The sequence below is a fragment of the Dipteris shenzhenensis genome, chromosome 26 (assembly GCF_047967505.1).
Source record: "Dipteris shenzhenensis isolate YYH24624 ecotype China chromosome 26, Dip_SZ_1.0, whole genome shotgun sequence".
NCBI lineage: Eukaryota > Viridiplantae > Streptophyta > Polypodiopsida > Gleicheniales > Dipteridaceae > Dipteris > Dipteris shenzhenensis.
The window spans coordinates 40,955,421-40,978,827 of record NC_141621.1 but is presented as its reverse complement, the minus strand read 5'-3'; the positions used below and the strand labels follow the sequence as shown (position 1 = coordinate 40,978,827).

Genomic DNA, 23,407 nt, shown 5'->3' with positions numbered 1-23,407 from the left:
CCATTTCTCCTTCTCCAGTTGCCGTGTGCACCAACCTTGCAAGACCTATCATGCCCTGTTTGTTGCCACCTTTCCAGTTTTGTAAACCTTGACCTGCCATTCTCTGCACCTATCTTTGTATTCACTCCACTCCATGTTAGCCTACTGGCTCATTTCCAGATTTCTTCCACGATCTGGTATCTGCCCCACTGGCACTTTCTCTCAACCTCTGCTATACCTCATTCAAAACTAGGGTTTGCTGATTTATTCCCCAAGAGAGCGTGCCCATCTGCATGTACTTGAAAACCGCCAGGAGTTCCCCACCAAAACTCGGTTCTATTGTGACTATTTCTACCAAAACCACCATGTCTTGAGAGTATTGGAGGATGGAGACCCCAGTGTGCCTAGAGGACATACGCATTTCACATGCCCTCAGGATTGCCATTGGGCGGATGTGGGTCTCATCCCATCAGCTGAGAGTTGAGACAGGGTGAGCCACAGGTACGCCCAGGGAGCAGCCGATTTGCAGATTCTGCACCTTGCGGGAGATAGACAAGGACGCAATATGCAGCCATAGATGCAGGAGCCACACATGATGCAAAGGCGGACCAGAGCACACGCGATGGAGGTTCAGCCCACCACAACCCTACTCAATGTGGAGACCGCCCAACTAGAGGCGTCACTATCAAAATGGCCCACAGGATACAAAGATCACGGAGACCGGGCCCCCCGCCACAGCATGAGACGATCACACAGACACAGATACAAGACATCTTTGCTGCTCATACGAGAGCTACTGTGGCACCTGGCTATGTCTTCTGACTCCAACTCTCAATCTAATTTAGCTATTTGTCCCTAGCTCTGGAATTTGAGTTTGCGTTTTGGATTTTTGAGTTTAGTTTAGTTTATTTCTCAGCAAAGGCCCTTAGTGGACCTTTTGCCCCAGCCCATTGTGACTTGTATAATCATGTGTCACTCTGATATTGTAATTGTTCTCATAGGCTCCTAAGGCCTCCCGAAGATATTAATACATCTTTCTTTCTTTCTTTCTAACCAAAATCTACCCTACCTATGCCACCACCGCTTTGCTTACATAGCCCTTCTTGGCATATCATCCCCAGCCCTTGCATACTAATTTTGGTTGCGATTCATATAGCTTATCGTATCAATATGTTGTGGGATGCTGCAGCTAATGTTCCATTATTAATGGCATATTATGAGAAGTTAAAGAAGAAAAAAGTTATCAACAGGGTGGTGTGAAGTTCACTGGAAAATAATCATTATTTCCATGATCTTAAAAAGGTGAAATTGAGGGATCTCAGAGGGAGTGCACTCAAGTTTAAGGGGTATGTCATGCACATTTAAAAAACAACTTCCATAATAGATCCCAAATATGATCTATATTTACATCCTTGTATCTAATCTTAACTATTCTCTCCGCATTAAGAAACTTCTTATATGAACACATCTGAAGCAACATGCATACAAGAGGTCATGTATCTGCTAAGGGATCCATAGTTATTCTATCCTCCCAAGGTTTGCAGGAGTTTTCTCGAAATGAGGGTATCTTCTATTCTCAATTGAAAATGAGGTATCCGTTTACCTCTCTTTGTGTGAGGTGGTCTGTGAGAGCCTCCAGTGGTCTTTCTTTTGTGCCAACATAGCTGGACACAAAATACCCTTAGGTTTAACATCATCAGATGCATGGGTGGGATATTAGTTATTTTCTACTTTGGCAAGCATCAAACTCTCGATTATTCAGTATTGATACTAGTAAGGAACCAAAAGAGCAAGCAAAACATTTTACCCCTTTCATGATACATCCTAGTAAATCATTGATACACACTTTTGCTATGCACTCCTGCTCCTTTCAGCACAGCTTCAAACTTACCTTCATGCATTTATCTTAATGACGATATATAAGTTTCATCACAAGGAGCAGGATTATAATGCCAGTTGCTTGCAAGAGGATACAAAAATTATCGGATAGACATTATTCCTAATTTCAGAATTGTGCATTCCAGAAGAATTATAATAGCAACGAATCAAAACAAATTCAAAAAGTATGACAGCCCCAAAAAGAGAAAAAGAGACGTGGAAGTAGGGGGGGAGGAGAGAGACACAGACACACACACAGAGAGAGAGAGAGAGAGAGAGAGAGAGAGGCATACCTGCAGCTGTGTCCGTACAAGTTCCAGTTTAGTTTCCTGCACATTCAAGCAAGGTTAGTTATTCAAGCATGTAAGACAACTAAATTCTCATAACTCTGCATGCTTCCTTAGTCCTTCGTCTTGTAAATTTTTTGTATACTCATATTAATGACCATAACATAAATTAACAGGTAGCATGGTCTTCACTAGAAAATTGCGTACCTGTTCTCGCAGTGCATCCTTTAAGTATGCGATCAAGGCTGATCGAGCCATTTCACTGACTTCAAGCTGCTCAGCACATTGAACCAAGATGCTCTGCTGCTCTTGCAATTCCTGAGCCAGAGATGTATCTGCACCCATCCAAGAGAATTTCATCAAACAGCGGGTGATAGCAGCAGCTTTACCCTGTTCTTGTATTTCTTTGGCAGGGGGGGGGGGCCGAAAGACCAGTACTTTCAAAGAATTTTATACTATACACATAGTATTAGTTGTCTTTAAACATCCACCTTGCAGAACAGTTTTTTAAAATGCACAACTATATTGTGCAGAAAACACTGTGCATTCAATGCTAACACTCATGCCGTATCTTCTCTCCACAATGCAAAAGAAGATTTAGGTTGAAGAATAAAAAAAGAGGAGATCAATGGAGAAGATAGTCTCACAAAGACAGTAGTTTGTCTTACGACCAGATCATACTAATTAATTATATATTTCTTGCACAACCTCTTTACTAGTAACAGACCTTTATTTCCACCGTTATAGAACTTTCCATTTGTTCATTTATTTATTATTGTGCATATGCTTAAGGATCACATAAGAGTTTTCATGTGAGTTCTTGTATAGGCCTTTACACACCCACCAGCAGCTTCAATGTGTTGCTTTTCATCAGTTAGAAAAGATATTTCCATGGTTTTCACCATGAGACTACACCATCCAAATACGGTGGTGGCACCTTTTGCGAGGGTACGCACAGTGGTCAGCTTGTCAGATCAGCTGACGGATGTTGGAAGCTAGGGGCAGTGGCACCTTTGGCGAGGGTAGCCACAACTCAGTGCTCAGCCCGTCAAATTAGGTGACAGATGTTCGAAGCTAGTGCATGAGGTGGATTCCACAGTGAATGGAATTATTTTGGCCCATAGTACTTGTTTAATTTTACTGAATCGTCATCCGCTTCATCTTAGATTAGCAGCATGAAGTACGAGAACAAAATGCTTCACACATCTGCAAAGTTTTACACCAAATAAGGTTTGGTTTTTACACCATTCAATTAGTTCCTCACTGCGGTTGTGGGATGAGCCTTGCTTGGTTAATCCCCTATACCCTTATATATATATATATATACCTTTGGAAGACTAGAATATATCCAATCATACAAATTTAGAGTTTTTTTATGTTCTAAAGTCCAAATTCTACACAGAAAATAAAAGAGAAAACGAAAGAGAAGGAAAAAGAGGTAACAAAAACTTTTTGAAAAACAAAAGGAAGACATACTTAGCAAGCAAAGCAACAAATATGTCATCATCAGTGCCCAAGCATAAGCAGCTATACTGGGTTTCTAAAGACCCACGGAGTCTCTTGGGCAAACCCAGTGCTTACTAAAATACGTCAAATAAACAAAAGAGAAAGAAAACAACAAGTAAAGAAGAAAAATGGGCTACTCAGCTCCCCGCTTTTTGTTTTCAGCTTATGTTCAATCATTCTAAACGTGCCTCAGGCCGAAACACCATGGATAAAAGACTTCATATCTAAGATTGTGCGTACTTTTTTCATTATTTTTCTTAGATTATACCTCTTGTGTATTAGTAAAGTGATCAAATTACTACATTGAGTGATGAAAGCCTCCTTAGTTGTACAAAGGCAGGAAAATCTATGTAATTGGGAAGAAATGACTCCATATTTTGCCAAATCAGAAATGTTTGAGTCAATGTGAGGCATTTTTATAATGTGCAAACCACTATATTCAGGTTGTTCACGTTTATTATATATATCAACCTCTAATCCTACGGAAGATTGAGAAAGTCTAAGATCTAAGAAAGCACAAGAATCCCCTCTTGAAGTGCAGTTCAATTCACAAGAGTCACGAGAATGGATTCCTTAGAATGATCAGTCCCCTAAGCTAGTCAAGGGGTGTAGTTACATCAATCTACAAGGTACATCTTCATATGTACTTGCAAATCCTGAGTGATAGTGTGATACTAGGGTGAGGATAGGTCCTTGACGACTCTTTAAGCACCAACATTGGAGGCATGTCCCATTTCCCATCTAGACCACTGCATGTATCCAGAGTAGCCCATTAGTGGACATCCTAGGTCATCAACAAAAAAACCATTCCATACAATGGCTTGCTTGTCCCTCTCATCCTAAGCCTGAGGTGGAACCCGTGAAAAGGATGCTTGTCGGAGTTGGAGTGTAATAATATAGAGATTCGGGAGAGCGAGAAGCTTAAAGTGGACAATGCTTGGATTGAGCTAAGTGACTAGAAGTAGTGACATCCATAAGATATGCTGAGTCCAACACAAGCAATGGAATTGTGCCTACTAAGCAATGGTGTGCACGGGCGGGGGGAAAACCTTCAGTAGATGAAGTAAAAAGTGCCTCAGTTCTACACCTATATGATCACCCAGCACTCCCGTAATACGAGATGTGGTGATAAGTACAACGGAGATGTGACCACTGACATCAATCATGAAAAGGCTTTCAGTTTAAAAGATTGCGAAAGCCTTCAAACTTTTTGTGAGGGAATGCCATGGTGAATATATATGCCACAGTATCATGTGTCAGCACATAGATCAAGAGGATCTCTCCAATAAAAAATCCCTCTCTGACATAATGATAGTGTACCTCAATGTGCTTTGTGTGAGTATGGAAGAAAGAATTCTTTGCAGCTGCCAAAGCACTCTCAATGTCAATGAAGAAAGAGGTAGTGGGCGGCTGTCCCGTACCCAAATCAGCATATAACCATCTAAGCCACACACACTCAATGTTAGTTGTGAATGCTGCCATGTACTCAGCCTCACAACTAGAAGTGGCTACTGAAAGGTTCCTTTTTTCTTAACCATAAAATGCATAAACTACCCAAACCAAAAGTGGACACGTGTGTCAAAGAATCCAGCCCAATCTGAGTCACAAGAAGCCTGCAGCTGAGGATTACCCCCCCTGGGGTAGAGCAAACCAAGGTGTTGAGTACCATCCAAATAGCATAACATCCGCCTCACAACCTGGCAGTGCTTGCTCCCTAGGCTATGCAAAAATCTACTCTACTGTGACGCCCCAAACTGTATGCCCAGCCTCGTGTTGCATAAATAAACCGAACAGTGCACAGCCTGCTGGTATAAAGTCTAATCAAATGGATCTCCTACATCTTCAAGACTAAATCTCATACTTGTCTCCACAAGTGATATAGGCAATAATGATGTCCCCATTAAACATAATGACTAAACAAGTCCTGGCAACTGACAGTAGGTTCTCCTTATTTCCAGGTACCCATAAAATATTAGAGAGCGGTGAGCAACACTTTTCCAGCTCCTTTCACTAGGTATTAGGAGTTGTTTGCACATGTGACTATACCTCCATGAGATGCATTCTCAAGAAGGTAAGCATATTACACTGCAAAGTAATGTGCTTGCTAGCACCACTGTCAAAATACCAATCATTGGCATCTGATACTGAAATGCATGTCTCATTAAGAGGAGTGTAGCTACACACTATTGAAAATGCCCAATTATCATCATATGCATGAGTGTGTGTAAGATTTGCTGACTCCTTCGTCTCCCCACTAGATGCAGGAGTTTCAATCACTGCCATACCTGCATTCTTCTTCTTTTCGTTCTCAATCTGCTTCCTACACTCATGGATGTAATGTCCAGGCTTCCTGCAATAATTGCACTTGTCCTTTTTCGCATCCTCTTCTCGACACCCTCGCAAGAAGTACTGGTGGAAGTAGGCTTGCTTCTATTACCCCCATGGGGTTTCCTTTTGCCCCTATGGCCTGCAGCAAAAGCTGAATCTATAGCCATCAAAACATTACAGTTTTGCCTACACTACTACTCGTGCAAGAGTAAATTAAATGCATCCTGGTTTCTAGCCATAAACATACCTGTAGCCCTGGCAAAACTTTAGTATAAATCCGGCATGGCATTCAAGATCATGGGCACCAACAAAGCATCTGCAACATACTCATCCACACTAGGCTAACAAGCTTGTCAAATGTAAATGCATCCTGGCTTCTAGCCATAAACATACATGTAGTCGTGGCAAAACTTTTGTATGAATTCGGCATGGCATTCAATATCATGAGCACCAACGAAGCATCTGCAACACACTCATCTAGACTAGGCTAAATGTTCTTTAAGGTCTTTCACCTCAATCATCAAGAACTCATCCACTGTCTCCCTATTGCATTTAAGATCCTCACGTTGCCTTCTCAAAAACGCAATGCAGGAAAATCAGTTTCCTGCTGCTGTTGCTGCTCCCCGCTCCTCCTGCTCCCCTCCTCTCCCTGCTCGACTGCTGCTCTCCTCTCCCCGCTCCTCCTGCTGCTCCCCTCCTCGCTGCCCCCTCCCTTCCCTCCTGCTGCTCCTCCTCCCTGCTGCTGCTCCTCTCCCCGCTCCTCCTGCTGTTTCTCTCCCCGCTCCTCCTGCTGCTCCTCCTGCTCCCTCCTCGCTGCCCCCTCCCTTCCCTCCTCGCTGCCACCTCCCTTCCCTCCTCGCTGCCCCCTCCTACCTGCGCTGCCCTCTCCCCTGCGTGCTGCCCCTCCCTCCTACCTGCTGCAGCCTCCCCCCCCTGCGCTGCAGTCTGCTCCCCCCCCCCCCCCCCCCCCCCCTGCAGCCTATCCCCTCCTCTCCCCCCCTGCTCTTCCTTGCTTCCCCCCCCGCTCCAGGCCCCCTCTCCTCCCCTCTCCTCTCCTCCTCTCTCCTTCCCCTCTCCTCTACTCCTCTCCTCCCCCTCTCCTCCACTCCTCCTCTCCTCTATCCTCCTTGTTGCCGCTGACTCCTCCTTGGCTTCTTCTTCTCTCTCCCTTCTTCCTTCACCCACTCCTTCATCTGAAGTACCCCTATTCTCTTATAGGGGTCTCCTGGGTTTCAAGAAAGCGGACGGAGTTTTTTATTTTTTGTGTTTGAATCGGCCAACACACCTCGATTGACGAATGGGTTCCCAATCAGTCAATCCGTCTCCGCTCACACCGGCCGCGAGAACTGTCACTTTTTGAAAAGACAAGCTGCAGCAGTTGCAAAAGAATTTGGAGCGTGAGTGTTCCCCACGACTCTCTTTGCACACATTCATGGCTCACACCCCTCCAAGTCACAAGCTAGAGATTGGATGCTGGCGGCGATTCCTCAGAACCTCGCCCCCCACCTCAAGGATGTTTGTTCGTTTGTTGGGATGGGGTTTCTTTCAGGTGTGCCTAGATTCCCCGGACGTCACGAGAGACCTGCTACAGGCCGGGTTTCTACTTCTAGGCTACAGGAGGATTTTTTTGTTTCCTATTTCACTTCTGTAAGAGATATAAAACTGACCCAAGACTATTTGTGAGATTTGAGGTCACGAGGAGAGTGAGTGACTCATACAAAGTTTATGTTTTCATCAGGTTCCCTGATCTTCCCTCAGTTTATCACCGGCTTCTTTCAGTTATTGGCGAGAGGTTTGGTGTGGTAGCAGAGATCCCTCCTCTCCCTGGTGAGCCCTCTTCGGCTGCTGAGGCGGTCAGGATGGACGGGGTACCCAGGGTTAGGGTCATTGTCCAGGACCCCAATATTTCAGATGACCACATCATGCTACAGCGACCCGATGGGTCTTTCTTCCGCCAGAGATTTGAGGTTGCAGGTCGGCACGACCAGTGCAGGATTTGCAGATCCTCGGGGCACTTCGCCAGAGATTGCCCAAAGAAGAAAAAGAGGCCCAAAAAGCAACCAGCTCGTACTAGCTTACGACAGAGAGCTAGAACAGGACCTACCGCTCCACAGACACGGCCTCAGATACGGGCTCCCTCCCCTCCTAGGGCTACTCGAGTCCCTTCGGCACCCCGCACCACCTCTAGCCCACGGTGGGTTCCGGTCGTGGTTAGGCCCTCTACTTTAGTTCACTCCTCCACCTCTTCGGAGGCTATCCCCTTAGAGCCTCGGGAGGAGACTAGTGTTCAGGAGCCTTGCTCGACTCCACCCTTGGATCAGGCTGTACCTTCCTCAGCAGCGCAGGTTGTTGGCACCTCGTCCACACCACTTTTTGATCAGGATCCAGTACAGGTGCCTCCCTCTTTGGATAGAGGGAAGGGGGTTTTACATTCTCTTCCTGCTTTGGTAGGAATCCTTCGTACCCCCTCCCCAGGATTGGCTCAGCGGAACTCATTTTTCGCTTTGGAGGACCTCTCTAGCCTCCCAGATGATGATTTTGTACCCTCTACTTTTGGAGAGCCAGTTATCGGCATCCCTCTTGAGAGATCCTTCTCTCTCTCACCTATGGACTTTCCTCCCCTTGGACCTCGTGTGTATGGTAGGAGGTATGCTCTGGTAGAGATTTCTTTTTTCGCCACCAGGTTGGGTAAGGTATTCCAACCCACTTCCTCTTGCCGATGAGGATAGCCAGTTGGAATATACAGGGATTGGGCAGCATCCCTCATCGCCGTCGCAGACAGTTGATAAGGAATCACTCCATCCAGGTGTTTCAGGTGGTTTCCTAGACATTCTTTTTCTTCAGGAACACAAACTCGATGTCAGAGATTGCTCCAAGTCAAGTAAGCTGCTCTCAGGCCGGACTTTTTGGCTTCCTGCCTTGGGATCCAAGGGAGGTACATGCATTTCAGTTTCAGATTCTATTCTCCCTCTGGTCATTGGACACGGTACCATAACCCCCTCCAGGGCCCAGTGGGTTTTACTTCTGATTGATGGACGTAAGGTTGGTTTCCTCAACCTCTATGCTCCGAACAACAGAGGGGACCGTGTTTTGTTTTGGAAAGAGTTGCTCTCGTGGGCTCACATTGCGGATTCGTGGATTATTGGAGGTGACTTTAACATGGTTGAGGCACATTCTGATAAGAAAGGGGGCAGAGAAGGTGGTATCCACTCCCTTGAGAGAGCAGCCTGGGATGCCATCTTGTTCAGGTTTAGTGGCAAAGATTGTTTGGTCAGATGATGCATTTCTTGTTCAGTCTCAGTCACTTTTGTTTTCATGGTCGAACCATAGGGTGCAGATGCCTATCCATGCTCGGATTGACAGATTCTATGTGGGTGACTGGGTGCAATGCAAACTGTCCTCCCTCTATCAAGAGCCCGGTGTTTCCACTTCAAACCATTTTCCGGTAATTTTGTCCATCTCAGAGCCTCATCTGAGAGGACGGTCTCACAGCACCACGATCCCCGACGCCTTATACACGGATGAGACTCTCACAGAGGCAATGTTGGAGATCTGGGTTTCTCATATGCAGGGGGGGTGGCCGGTCCTTCACATGTGGCCACAGCACTTGCTAGTATCAGCGACTTTTATCACTCTGTTGCTAGTGCTCGGCGAGGTGAGATACTCAGGCGAGAGATCGGTATCCGCCGGCAGTTGGCAGCCCTACATAGGGAGGAGTAGAAACGACCATCAGATGCTTGGATACAGGAGCGCCTTGCTGCGGCAAGGGCTCACTTGCAGACCTTGCTTGATCGGAGAGCAGAGTATGCCTTCCATGCACGGGAGTCCTTTTGGATACAAATGGGAGGGAGAGTCAATAAACACTTTTTCTCTACACTTTGTCCCAGACATAGAAGAGAGAGTGTCAGGCAGCTTATTGACTCTAACGGCGTTTTGCAGTCCCATCCGGAAACCGTCATGCACTTAGCGACAGCTTTCTATGCCTCCCTACTTTCTGCAGACCCGAACTCACATGCCAGAGAGGTGGCTAGAGATGAAGTTTGGCAGAGTTTACCTGTGTTGGTCACCCCATAGATGTTATGCTCACTTGATGCACGCTTTACCAACACATAATTCAAGACTGCTCTCTCTACCCTTCATAAGGGCAAATGCCCTGGTTCCGATGGTCTTACTCCTTTTTTTATAGCCTTTTGAGATATGATAGATTATCATATTACTTCAGCCCTGTAGGGCATTTGGGACTCCGGTGAGATGCCTGACTCACTGACCGAGGGACTCATTCACCTTATCCCGAAAGGTGGCAACATGAATTTTGCATCCCATTGGAGACCCATCACTCTTTTGGGCACTCTTTACAAAATCCTTGCCAAGGCGATCAGCATCCGATTACAGTCCCTTCTTCCAGACCTCATCCATGATACTTAGACAGGCTTTGTGCATGGCAGGAGCATTTTTTATAATATCTTTTCCTTTTGGGAAGCCACACAGTGGGCTATGCAGAGTGGGCAGAGGCTAGCAGTTCTACTCCTAGACTTCGAGAAAGCCTATGACAGAGTAGATTGGGGTTTTCTTGAGGGCACTCTTCTACGGTTTGGATTTTCAAATGCTTGGATTAGAGGGGTGGCCTCCCTTTACAGATCAGCCCACAGCCAGGTTTTGATTGGAGGGGTAAGGGGTGACAGGTTTCAGATTTCCAGATCAGTTCGTCAGGGATGCCCTTTAGCCCCCTTCCTCTTTCTTTTTGTGGCAGAAGCTATGAGTATCTTCCTTAGATCTCAGGCTGAGCTTTTTGGGCTGAGATTGCCCTTGAGACAGGAGCAGGAGCTTCTTGACTGTGAGTTGGCTGATGACACTGCTATTTTTATTGAGGCCTCTTCGTAGTTACATGATTCTTTCCGGACAGCCTTGGATATTTTTTGCTCAGTTGCAGGGGCACACATTAACTGGCATAAATCCTTTAGCTTTTGAATCAGTGATGAGGACACTCCAGGCTGGGGAGTTGACATTGGTTTTTTCTGGATTCAGAGGGGTGTTCCTATCAGGTATTTGGGATGCCAGGTAGGATTAGACATCTCTCCAGCACAGCAGTTTGCCCCAGTACTAGAAAGTATAAGGAAAAAGCTCCTTTTCTGGAGCTCTGCCAAACTCCACCTTGCATCTAGAGTTGTGGTAGTGAACCAGGTTCTCTTGGCCACCTCCTGGTTTGTGTGTTCTTGCTGGTGCCGGTCTAGGGATTCGGTCTAGGGATTGCATCACTCAGCTCATCAGACCAGTCAGGAATTTTTTATGGAGTGGACTTGATGGCACAGCAGATGTTGCAGCAAGGGTGGCTTGGGAGACCATTATTCTCCCTACATGTGAAGGGGGCCTTAATGTCAATGACCTGGACTTGCAGTGCAAGGCATTGCTTTGTAGGGTGGTGGTGAGGGGACTCATGCCTGGGTAGGAACCTTGGAAGGATTTCTTTTTTGGACGCATTCAGGCTTGCACACCAACCTTGGGAGATGATTGGGTGGACAGCCCTCGCTGGATTTTCACTTCCGCCCCTCTCAGATCTCCTGCCTCTCCTCTCATGACTGCCATCCTCAAAGCTTGGGGGAGCTTCAGGAACACTCTTCGAAGGATTCCACCTTCTACCGTCGAAGAGATTGATAGGCAGCCGATCATTTGGAATGATAGTATTTTTTACGAGCATGCCAGACCATTGGGCACTTCCCATTACATGCTTTTCGTGCATTGCATGATGTATCCCGTATGGAGCTTGCTCTAACGGTTTTTCTTTAATACTTAATAGAAGTCTCTTTTTGCCCCAAAAAAAAAAAAAAACGCAATGCACAATCATTGCGCACTGGATACAATTTGGCAAGTGTATCCCAAGCCGCCTTGGCTGTCTTGCATGAACGGATATGTGGAATGATGGACCGTCTCATAGACAATGCCATCAAGGCATGTGCATTGGCACTTTATCATCCCATCTATCCCGATCTGCTATAAGTGGAGCAATAAGAAATAGCTATGTCTGTAGATCCTCCCAATGTAAGAGATCCTGATGATCCTGATGGTGGTATGAGCAAGTGAAGCTGGGCTGACTTCTACTCCACTAACCACACTCTAAACACCTTTTGCAACCAATATGTGATGCATCACATAAGATCACAAAGGGTAATTGGGTCCCATCAAGTTTATCCTCTAGTGCAAGCATTTTCTATACATAGTTTGCTACTATTTGCAATGACGCAATAATGCAAAAATCCCTCAATGATTCTCTGCTCAAAGCCAGCTAAACCAGCCTCAACACTACGTCTCCATAGAGTGATTGCACCACAAATCTAACCAAATGTCTGACCCAAAGCACTAATTGTACCTAAAAAGCAAACCCCAAGGCACAAAGGCCCTTTCCAAATGCACAAAGAGAAAAACCTCCAAATTTCCAAGAAGTAAATGTGCCAAAAAGAGTACCAGGAGAATCTCCACAAAAATGCTATCAAAAATTGACCCAAGTCAACTGAAAGTGATTGTACATTCAAAGATGATTAACAAAAATCAATCTTTGACTGTTGTTCCACAAAAAGCTTTACCAAATATATTCGGCAAGTGTAGTTTGTACCAATGTGTCTGCTGACAACTGTCCATTCGTGCCCAGCACATGAAAAGCGTTGGAATGCAAGGACACACAGATGCGGGAGAGCAAGAAGCACAAGGTGGATGAATGCTTGAATTAAGTGAAATGACTAGAAGTAGTCACATCCATAAGATAGTGCTCAGTCACATCCATTAGATATGTTAAGTACAACATATGCTAAGTTGTCTAGAAGTAGTCACCTTGACAAGATATGCTAAGTACACCATAAGCACACCCCATAGCTCAAATCATTCGTCCGGATTCTAGAGAAAAAAACATGTTCTCAAAGCTGCCATCCGCCGCAGCCCGTATGCTCCACAATCTATTTTCGTCTGCTGGGAGTCATACGCCGTCGCACCGCACAACCAATCTCCTCGCAAACTACCACCGTATGTTCCATCCTCGCAACCCATGCCCCGTCGTCTCAGTATGTGGCTATTTTGCTCTCGTGACCTGAGCTATCGTCATGTTTTGTCCTTGCAACCCGTGGTGTCTTAGATTCAATATTATGCAACACCTGCTTTATGTCCCTCTGTTCGCCTAACAATCAACAACCGCCTCAATATTGTGCATGATCTGTTTCAGTGCGACCTTTTCACATACAGCCGCCGTGCAACCTGATCATACAACTACTCCATTCTATAGCCTACTCTTTGTATGTGGCTGTTGTCTCTTTCATACTTGCATGCAGATTCAAATAATAGATTAAAGCATGTGCAATATTGTGTCTTGTTGGCATTGTAGATTTTAGGGATTTTGCAGATTATGAGCACATTTGCAGATAAGTATGAAATTTGGGGCATTTGTCAATTTCAAACATTTTGGAGCTTAAACTACAATTGCATCTTCTAAGTCTAGTGTACACTCAAGGCCTTTTTTTCAGATATTTAGACTTAGTGTGAGGTAGACTTTAGAGGTAGATTACAAGCATTTTTAAATTTTTGTTTGCAAAATAATTGGTCACCAAGGAGGAGATGCTTGGTGTGTTGGTATAGGAGGACAAGTTGGATGGGGCCAACTAATTCTTGTAGAGTTTTATGGTAAAAAACCTATTGATTGCAAAAATTTTATGGAAATAAGTTAATGGGGATGAGCTTCATCATGTGAGACTACACCTGCCACACCTAACAGAGGGGATAGCAAACTGCAAGACCTTCAGCTCCCAAACAAGATCAAAGATGGTGGGATTCACGTGATGCTCACGCCCTAGTTGTGGTCTCCATGTTAGTCAAGAGATCCATTATTCCTCGCATCCGTTCGCAGAAGACTTCGCAATGTGCATGGAAAATTCTTGAGACCGTGTATCCGACCAAGAATGAATCATGGGTTGCTTTTCTCAAGAAGGACCTCGAGAATTTGGAGATGCATGAAGCTGACAACACAAGTAAAAGATCCAACATCTTCACGAGTAGCTCCTAAATATCGATGAAGTCATTCTTGAGAAGGAACTAATTTCTAGAGGCTTCTCTTACTTCTTCCAAGAAGGCAGAAGATGTCACCCATTCGTGCTTCTCCCAATAAATTTATGCTGATTTCGGTCAAAGATAGTTGACTTCAGTTAACTAGAACAAGTTTCATTTTCATTTGTGTTGCATTGGATGTGGGGACGCCCACAAGGGGACTAGGAACTAGACTCCCAAAGGGCAAAGAAGGGAGGGGTGAAGGGGGGGGCAGCCCTTATTATGGCCCGTAGTGCTGTATTCTCACTCATTCTCCCACTTTCTGTCTCTATTGCGATTTGATTCCCAGCCTCATCATTGAGTTCCCTGCTTGCTGCTCAGAGTTTCCAGCTTCCAAACAAGTCCCTTTGTCAAGTATGATTTTCTGGATCTGCCTGCACTCGTTGTCTTTTCATGCATCTGTATGTCCGTTTTGGGACCTTCTGTACATTCTTATTTGGATTTGTGTAGTTCTCCTTGTAAGATTTATTTGTCATGTTGTTTTCATGAGATGTTGCATCCTTGATCTTATCACTCTGACAGTCAAATACTGAATATTCCTTTGTTGATGTCATCCTTGCTTTTGATACATTCGTCAAACCATTTGTAACATTTACAAGTTCACAATCAAAGTCAAACACTGAATAGTCCTTTGTTGATCTCATCCCTACTTTTGATACAATCGTAGAACCACTTGTCACAATGGCATTAGAGTGTCTCGAATGATCTTCAAACTCATCTATTCCTGAGAGAACATCACTCATTGATGCACTTTCTATGGATTTCATAACTCCATAGTCAGTGGTGATAGAGTGTCCAGAATGATCTTCAAACTCATCTATTCCTGAGAGAACATCGCTCATTGATGCACTTTCTATGGATTTCATAACTCCATAGTCTTGAAACTCCTCTACTCCAGAGAGAACATCACTCATTATACTATCGTGCATGATTTCCATAATTCCATAGTTACCTGCTTTGACTCCAAGAACTTTATCAGTATCCATGAAGCCATCCATGCTTGAAGATATAATACTTTTGACATCTTTGCCCAAGTTCTCAATGTGCATGTACTCATCCACCCCAGATAAGGCATCACTTGTGAAATATTTTTCTTTCTCGGTACCAATGAACTCATCGACTTCTGATAAGACGTCAGTGCTATAGTTGAGTGCATTGGAATCATCCATCTCTGAAGGAATAGAGCTTGGTACATTGGCATATTCTTCAATTCTTTGATGTTGTAGTATACATTATGTATCACCCCCTGCAACCAACCTCAATGTAGTAGCAAAGCCTTAGAAAAAAGCTAAGAATCAGGCATAATCTCATCAATGTTGGCCAACTGAGATAGGCATCCATGTTACCACCTTCGTCAAGCTTCAAATCTTTCAACTGCTTGCGGAGATAGGCAACCCTCACCTCATTCCGCACCTGATACAAAGATGCAAGCTGATCCCATGCTTGCTTAGCTGTCTTGCAAGACCGGACATGAAGGATAATAACATGTTTCACTGAAAGAGCAATCAAAGCATGTGCTTTGGCATCACGACCATCCCCCTGGAATTTGCTCTTGCGAAGGAGGCAAAGCACCTGGAGCAGGAGGTGCAGGTGTCCTACAGTAGCATTAGAACCATCACCTGAAGAAGCAGAGGCTGTAGGTGTAGCACCAGAAGTAACAGTGCGTGTAGGCCTGACCTCAGAACCTGAAACAATATGCCATAGATTCTTGGCAACCAAAACATGTCCCATCATGTATAACCACATGGGATAATTGGTGCCATCAAGCTTGTCATCAGCCGCAATCATCCCAAACAAATCATCTTTGTCACCAAACAAGGTGCTGAAATACAAGACAAATGCACCAACTAGCAAAGCAAATGAGAGAAAGGCAACCTCTCAAAATCAAGTAACAAAAATCTACCCAAGCTTCAAAGCTTATGCCTGCAAGAGACTCTGTTGTCCCAAGGTGTACATGTTGCAAGAAAAATCCCCTAAGGCAACACGAGGCCTTTCCAAAATGCAAATGAAGCTGAAATACAAGACAAATGCACCAACTGGCAAAGCAAATGAGAGAAAGGCAACCTCTCAGAATCAAGTAACAAAAATCTGCCCAAGCTTCAAAGCTTATGCCTGCAAGAGACTCTGTTGTCCCAAGGTGTACCTCTTGCAAGAAAAATCCCCTAAGGCAATACGAGGCCTTCCAAGGCAACACGAGGCCTTTCCAAAATGTAAATGAAGCAGAAATTGGAAAGAGCCAATGCAACAACGGCTTACACAATCATGTAGCCTGAAAGGACAGCAGTGTAAGGCTCTGAATGCGAGCAAAAAAGGGATGGAAATGAGAATTACAGCAAAAGAAAGTGCTCCCACGAGGAGCAGAGCACTTAGAAATGGAGAGAAAGAGATCCGCCCGAGGCAAAGGCATGCCAAATAAAAGAATGGGCTCAAGGAGTGAACTCCAGATCACTTCAACATGCTCCAAAAAGCTCCAGTAGCCGGCACGCAGCTCAAGGCAGCAAGAAAACTGCTCCAAAAGGCTCCAACAGCCGGCACACAACTCAAGGCAGCACCGAACAGCTCCGAATTGAAGAAATGAGCACCGAACATGCTGCAAAGGCTTCCGTACAAGCAGTTAATGCACCGTACAGCAGTCCGTACTGCTGTACGGACCACAGGTATGAAAGGCGACTGCAGCAAACCCTGTAAACAACTCCAAATTGAGTCCGCACAGTTTTGTACCACCTCAAATGCGCATTAAATGTTATGTACAGTTGTACGGTCACACGTGTGAAGAAAAGTGTGATAAATGCATTGTACGGAGCTGCTGCAGGCTGGAACAGGTGGAAAATGCTGAGGAATCGCCGAAAAACAGCAGCACTTGAGGCGTCTTTGCTAGAGAAGCACCAAAGAGAAGTTTTCCGGCAATCAAATGGCTTGAAAACGTCTCAAGCAGCAGCAGAGCCTTGAGGGGTGGGCCGACCAGTAAGAAGACAAGCCAAAATCCAAGAGAACAGGCCTTCAATAGCACCGGGGTGGCTGGAAATGGCTGAGGGGTGGAACCCTGACCTGCTCTGATACCACTGTTGGCTATGACAAGCGGTAGAAGCTCAAAAATGGAAGCAAGAAGGAGAAAAACGAGATGCTATAATACATTGCTGCGAAACTGAAGTGTGGAGGCTCAAGGGTGAGCCAACATAACAAAACCCTAGGGCTAACTGCCCTAACTCGACTAAGTGTCCTAACTGAGCTAGATGGTACATAAACTAACTGTACCAATAGTCCTAACTGACTATAACTAGGCCTACAAGGCACATACCAAGGCATAAGTGGCATCTATGGATAGCCCATGAGATGGCCTACATATCTCACAATCCCGCGCACATGAATTAAAATCCAAATGCGAGCATTGGAGAGGAAGAATCCCCGTTGATAAGCTGGTTTCTTAGTAAGCAATATGATTGAGCAATCCATAATGACAAAACTAGGGACTAAGAGATTATAGAATTTGGGGATGAAGATTTGAGTACTCTTCGAAAAGAGTGAAGTTCCAACCACAAGAGAGAATTGAATTCCTAAACATGATGGAGCAGGGAGGCTGACTGAGAGTGGCTTTGCCTTTCATCCAACAAATATAAGTACTTAGACCTAAAACTGTTTTGCAAGACCGGTCAAGAGAAGCTTGCTCTTGCTACATTGCATGTAGCAAAAGGATGCTTTCACGTGGTGATTATTGTTACAAACGGGAAGAGAACTTATCCTTGAATGGGTAATGCAATAGTTGAAAGCCACTTTCATGCCACCAAGGCGGCATAAAGAGAACTTGACCTGCTGTTGGGAAAGGGTTAGGCAATTTGACAATGAAAATAGTGCTAAATTTACAGCCGGGTTTTGGAAACTCTCTTTAGAGTTACCAGAAAAGAGTGAAGATGATAGATATTTAGCAGCCCTAAACCCTAATGTGAGGTATGAGATTGAAATGTTCAACCCGAACACTCTTAGAGACCTCACTAAACTGACAGAAATAGCTGAACGAACGTTGAATCCTTGTAAACCCTTCAGTAAGGGAAAGAGAAAGGCTCTCATACAAAATGTAAACAACCAATCGCATCCTGGATGGGGGCCATGACTGATGAAGAAAAGAAGGGGCTGATTAAGAAAGGCAAATGTTTTGGATTTAAGAAAGATAAGCCATGGCATGCATGGCATAAATGTCATTCTCTTCGCTAAAATTGCCAAGACAAATTTAGTCAAAGGGAAAGCTAAAGCATCCAAGCAGGAGGGTGAGGCTTCTCCCTCCTCTACCCAGAAATCTACCGTAACTATCAAGCCACGAGTGAATGTTGACTGGACCTCATGACCTTTTTCAAGGTGCGTGAGTTTTGAATGGATAGGGAATAAAATAGCAGTAAACATCATCCACCATCTCAGAGAGGGATAGATCATCCAATGTAGCAGATAAAGCTTGCTCCTCAAGTCCACTACATGTGGTGAAAAGATTCTACAGCTTGTCCCATGTCTCCTTGACTGAACTATTGAGGTCAAGTTGATGAAGTAGATTGTCGGCCAGCCTCAAACCAGTATGCGCCAGTGCCTTGTCATTCTTCTCATCCCAAGCTATGACTTGCGCTGGTTTGTCTTCACCACAAAAACGAGTACAAGGCGGGTAATGAAGTGCTCCTGCAGGCGTTTGCAGCAACTGGTTGATGTGTGTAGGTGCTCCAAATGCGAATGCAGGTCCCCAAACTGAAAGTCGGCTCATACAGGTGTGCTAGAGGGCTAGAAACAACTCGGAGGTGGCTATGCAGCACCATCACATAACACTCTGTTTTTGGCGATGGGATGCTCCACAACGATCTCCAGAGACCACATGTGCAGGTGTGTCTAGAACAGTGTGCTGTTAATTAAGTTAACAAGCCGCCAAGGGCACCTAGGGCTCCGAGATGGCCCAAATGAAGGCGGTAGGCTGTGGAGAGGCTCTAAGCAAATGCAAATGGCTGAAAGAAGGAGATAGCTAGAGGCTAAATGAACCGGCTAGGAGAAGACAAATTTGAGCAGAGGGCTGAAGAGGGAGATGACATGACAAGACTGATTAGGGCAGGGCTGACCTGCTCTAATACCATGAAGGAAACATGGTGAGAGAGCGAGCGAGCAAGAGAGAGAGAGAGAGAGAGAGAGAGAGAGAGAGAGAGAGAGAAGACATAATACAAAAGCTTTCATTCATTCATCCAATATGATGTGACAAGTGAAGTACAAGCCTTTATAGACAAGACACACACACACTCTAGTACCAATTGCATATGGGATAACTCCCAAGATGACAAGTGGCAATCACACATGAACCACTACTAGAACTCCTAGTACAACACACCAACACACACTCTTTGGCTATGATTTCTCCAATACTACCCCCCATTGGGGCTGAGATGAATGACTCCTTTAAGAAGTAGAGAGGCATGATACTGCTATCCCACATCTCCTAGGCGGTTGAATTGATGGTAGCTCCAAAGGAATCCCAGTGAATGAAGAAAGCCAAAGTGATGCCATCATCATTGGACACTTGCCTTTCGACAAGGCAAGAATTACCATCCTCAGCTCCTGTGTCTTGAAAGGGGAATCCAAGGGCGCCTTTACCTTCGATTATGCATGTGCTCCCAAACTCAGCACTCAGCTCTACGTCTAGTTGGGATCCCACATCTCCTAGGGGGCTGAATTGATGGTAGCTCCAAAGGAATCCCAGTGACTTAAGAAAGCCAAAGTGAGAATTAATGTCCTGTGTCTTGAAAAAGGAATCCAAGGGTGCCTTTACCTTCGATTAGGCATGTGCTCCCAAACTCGGCACTCAACTCTACGTTTGGTTGGGATGGTAGGCTCGACTGAGTATAGAGAGAAGTAGAAGTCTATCGCGATCTATATAACTACCAAGAGGTCTATTTGAAGACGTTACAACAATCCCGTTAGCTGCTAGACACCCTTCCTCTTATATCTCAGTCCCATACATGGAGAAGAAGTGTTTGTTACATCTTCACGCCATTTGGGTCAAACAAGACTCTCGAGCATAGATACTATCTGGCTTCTGTCTAGCCGATCTAACTAATATTTTAGCTTTCATGGATTAAAGATCTTCAGAGCACACAGATTTTACCTTTGATATCATTCGCACCCAGTTTGTTGTTGGTCTCTATTTTCTGTTCATATCCCAAACCATGTGTGGGATGAATATGTGGATTTATTTCTAGGATTGTGAGACAAACTAATTTGTTGTCGCAAATTTTGTAATAATTGTGAGTGACTGAATAATAAATTCTAAGTGGATATATTGAATATTGATTGGGCAATACACTGAAACCACATGACTTTCTAAAAATGCAATTTCACTCTGGCACAGTGGATTACTTGGTGACTACTACTTGCAATGTGCTAAGTATTACATATTGCTTGCTATATCCATGATTGCTACTATGAAAATAGAAATATCTAAATGACTTGCACCGTCTGACTTACTATCGAGGTTAACAAGCTAAAAGAATCAATTCATTCATGATTCAATGAAGAATTAGACCTCCGCCTTTTGAGAAGTGAGCCAGTCAAAGGTAGTTTTAGCTTTAGAGTTTTAGACACTGTTCAATACAGATAGGTAAAATCACTCGGAATAATAAGGAGCCGGGTCCTGTAGTCACATGGGAATAAACATGTGATGAAATAAAGAAAAAACAGCTATGTGCACTTTCTAATCACTAATGATGTCCAGGAATTCAAAAGATGCTCTCAATGAAATTACCTGAGATTTGTACACAGCTTGCTTCTTTCTCTAGCCCTTTGATGCAAACAACTGCAGCATTGCATCTACCCACCATTGCATCTTCAATAGCGACAACATCATGCACTGACTGATAAGCTGATATTAGTTTCTCTTGAATACCACCAGCAGGAACCTTCTGCAAAGGTCCAGCAGACTTTGAGTTATCCATGTGGACAAAAACAGCACATTTTTAAGCTTGCTATAGAAGCAGGAAAAACGTATTCACTTGTTGTTTTAAGAGGAGACTCTTACAATTTTGACTGTGTCATTTGTCTTGACATTAAATTTGCCCAATTCGAAGGGTGGATCTTTCCCAAGAAGCTCTTCTTTTAAGCTGCGTCCCCTTGAACCAAAAACTTTCCTCTCCTCCCAAATATCCACCTGTTCCAACCTACAACATAAATCATTCTCTTCCTCCACAGCTAGAGTTAAATTAGAAAGCACTGCAATTTTTTCTATCAATACTATGGCTCCCACATCAGGAAAGTAAACAAGGGCTGATGAAGGAGCATGTATGAAAAAAAAGAACTTCGAACCCTTTTTAGCACTATTGCTCAAATGATTCACAATACAATTTCTGACGCTACACTCATATCACAGCTTATTAACACACATGCATCCAACCAGCCATTTCATGTCAGCACAAGTGAGAACTTTCTTATCTTTCTAGCTTGTATAAGTTGTCATAAACCATTCTTTTTTCTTTGGGCACAAAGCTCCCTGACAATATTTTTCCTAGCCACACCCAATTTTATATGTAATAAGAGCCAAATAATACATATTTCTCAGAACATGATAAAAGAAGGAATGTGGATATGGAACTGAAGACACATCTCCAAGGGAGACCATATGCCTATTTAGGTTCACGCTTGACATACACATAGTCGTGTGTGTCCCCTTAATGCAAATCGTTACGAAATGTGTGATAGACAACAAAAGACTGCAACAAGAATTTGGGAGCACTTAAGTGTGTTATGAGATAGAGGGCTCACACAACTGAATTCCACGCTCGGAAAAGCTAAAAAGGTTTAGACCTCCATTGCACACGTTGACAATCCATCTTGACAATTAAGCTCGCTCCAAGTATATAATATTACAAAACCTTGATGCATGTACACCTTCAAGAAGCACCTCCCATTACATCCAAATTCATCTTAGTATCCATTGGACATGTATAAAATACCCCGTTGCACGGTTCTCTTGACATACCACTGCTTTAATACCAATCTGCTCCAACACCACTACACATGCATGTAAAATTACTACAAATGGCCTTGCCAATGAGGCAGAATCACCATTGGCCCTGATAAGTGTGCCTCTTCCAAGATTTAGAGCATTTTCCACTCCACACCAATACATCAAGAAGTGATCATCCTCATGAACACATGAACTGGAGCTGGAATCATTACAATTTGCAAGATGAAAGACAAACCATCATTCATAGGAGTACATTCATAGAGTGATGTCCAAAAAGGGACTTGCCTCATCAATAATCATATGCTTTTGGTGACATGGAATATCAACAAGGATCTATGGTAGCCCTTTCGGGGGACAAATTTATTAGAGAAAAATTGGTCCCGTATAGAGAGACTACAAGTTCTTCTCCTTGCTCAGATGATCTGGTTCAAGCCATTGGTCCCACATCATATTCTAATAGGTGTTGAATTGCATGGCCAAGGTGATAATTTTCAGTATGCAAACCAGACTCAGCAAGCTATTCCCCAACCCTCAATGCATCCAGGATATTTTGGGGGTGGTTCAATGTTCCAGGACATGGCTGGTCAAGCTGTGGATAATTTTAGAATGCCTGGAAACTACCCTATTGATTTTGGACTATGCTTGGGGGTATGCAGCTTGGAATGCATAATGTATTTGGCATGCAGCCAGGAATGCAGAGTGGAATGCATGGCACTATGGGATCTCCCGCAGGCATGTTTGGTGCAAGCACCATTTTTGCTGCCACGTGTTTATGATAATCTAACACCTAAAGGAAAGGCAAAAGACTTTAACGAAGTTTAAGACCTTGAATGGGGCACAAGATAGGCTGAAATCTTTGACTTTTGTTCAACAGTTTGATGCAGCCTTTTCAAGAGGTAACTTCACTGAGTCTTCTAAGATGCGCAAGGCAGCCACCTTTCTGAAAGGGAATGCACTGCAGTGGTGGACTAATCTGTTACTTCAGAGCAAAGCATTGTCTAGTCGGGTTCAATTTAATCAGATATTCTCAGCCACTTGGCTGACTACGGCATTTGAGGCGGATGTAATGACAGCCTGGCATAAGTTGGATGCAGCCAATCACCATAACTTGGAAGAGTATAACAAGAAATTATTGGGAGGCTTTGCTGCCCGTTAGCTCTTATCGGCATGTGAGAAGTATTGTTGTGGGATGCCCAAAGAAGTCAAAGAAGTACTGCACTAAGACTAGAGTAACCAACATGTCACAATTGGTTGAAAATGCTATTACAGTGATTCATTGTTGCTTAGTGGTTACAAGAGTGAGAATGGAAATTTTAAGAAAGTAGGAAAGCGAGGGAAACTCTCCAAGGCTCCTTTCAATAGAGGCAAG

General features: G+C 44.2%; 1 protein-coding gene across 6 annotated transcripts in view; it reads right to left on the bottom strand.

Annotated features, from left to right (window-relative positions):
• LOC147885075 (uncharacterized) overlaps window positions 1-23,407 on the bottom strand; it is a 103,256-nt gene that overhangs the window by 24,820 nt on the left and 55,029 nt on the right. For all 6 annotated transcript variants that reach the window (XM_087397703.1, XM_087397704.1, XM_087397700.1 and 3 more), the window contains 4 exons: window positions 21,094-21,222; window positions 20,821-20,977; window positions 2,352-2,479; window positions 2,151-2,186 (listed from right to left, as the gene is read on the bottom strand). In XM_087397703.1, coding sequence (XP_087253829.1) covers window positions 2,151-2,186; window positions 2,352-2,479; window positions 20,821-20,977; window positions 21,094-21,222 — 450 coding nt within the window. The remainder of the gene's footprint in view (window positions 1-2,150; window positions 2,187-2,351; window positions 2,480-20,820; window positions 20,978-21,093; window positions 21,223-23,407) is intronic.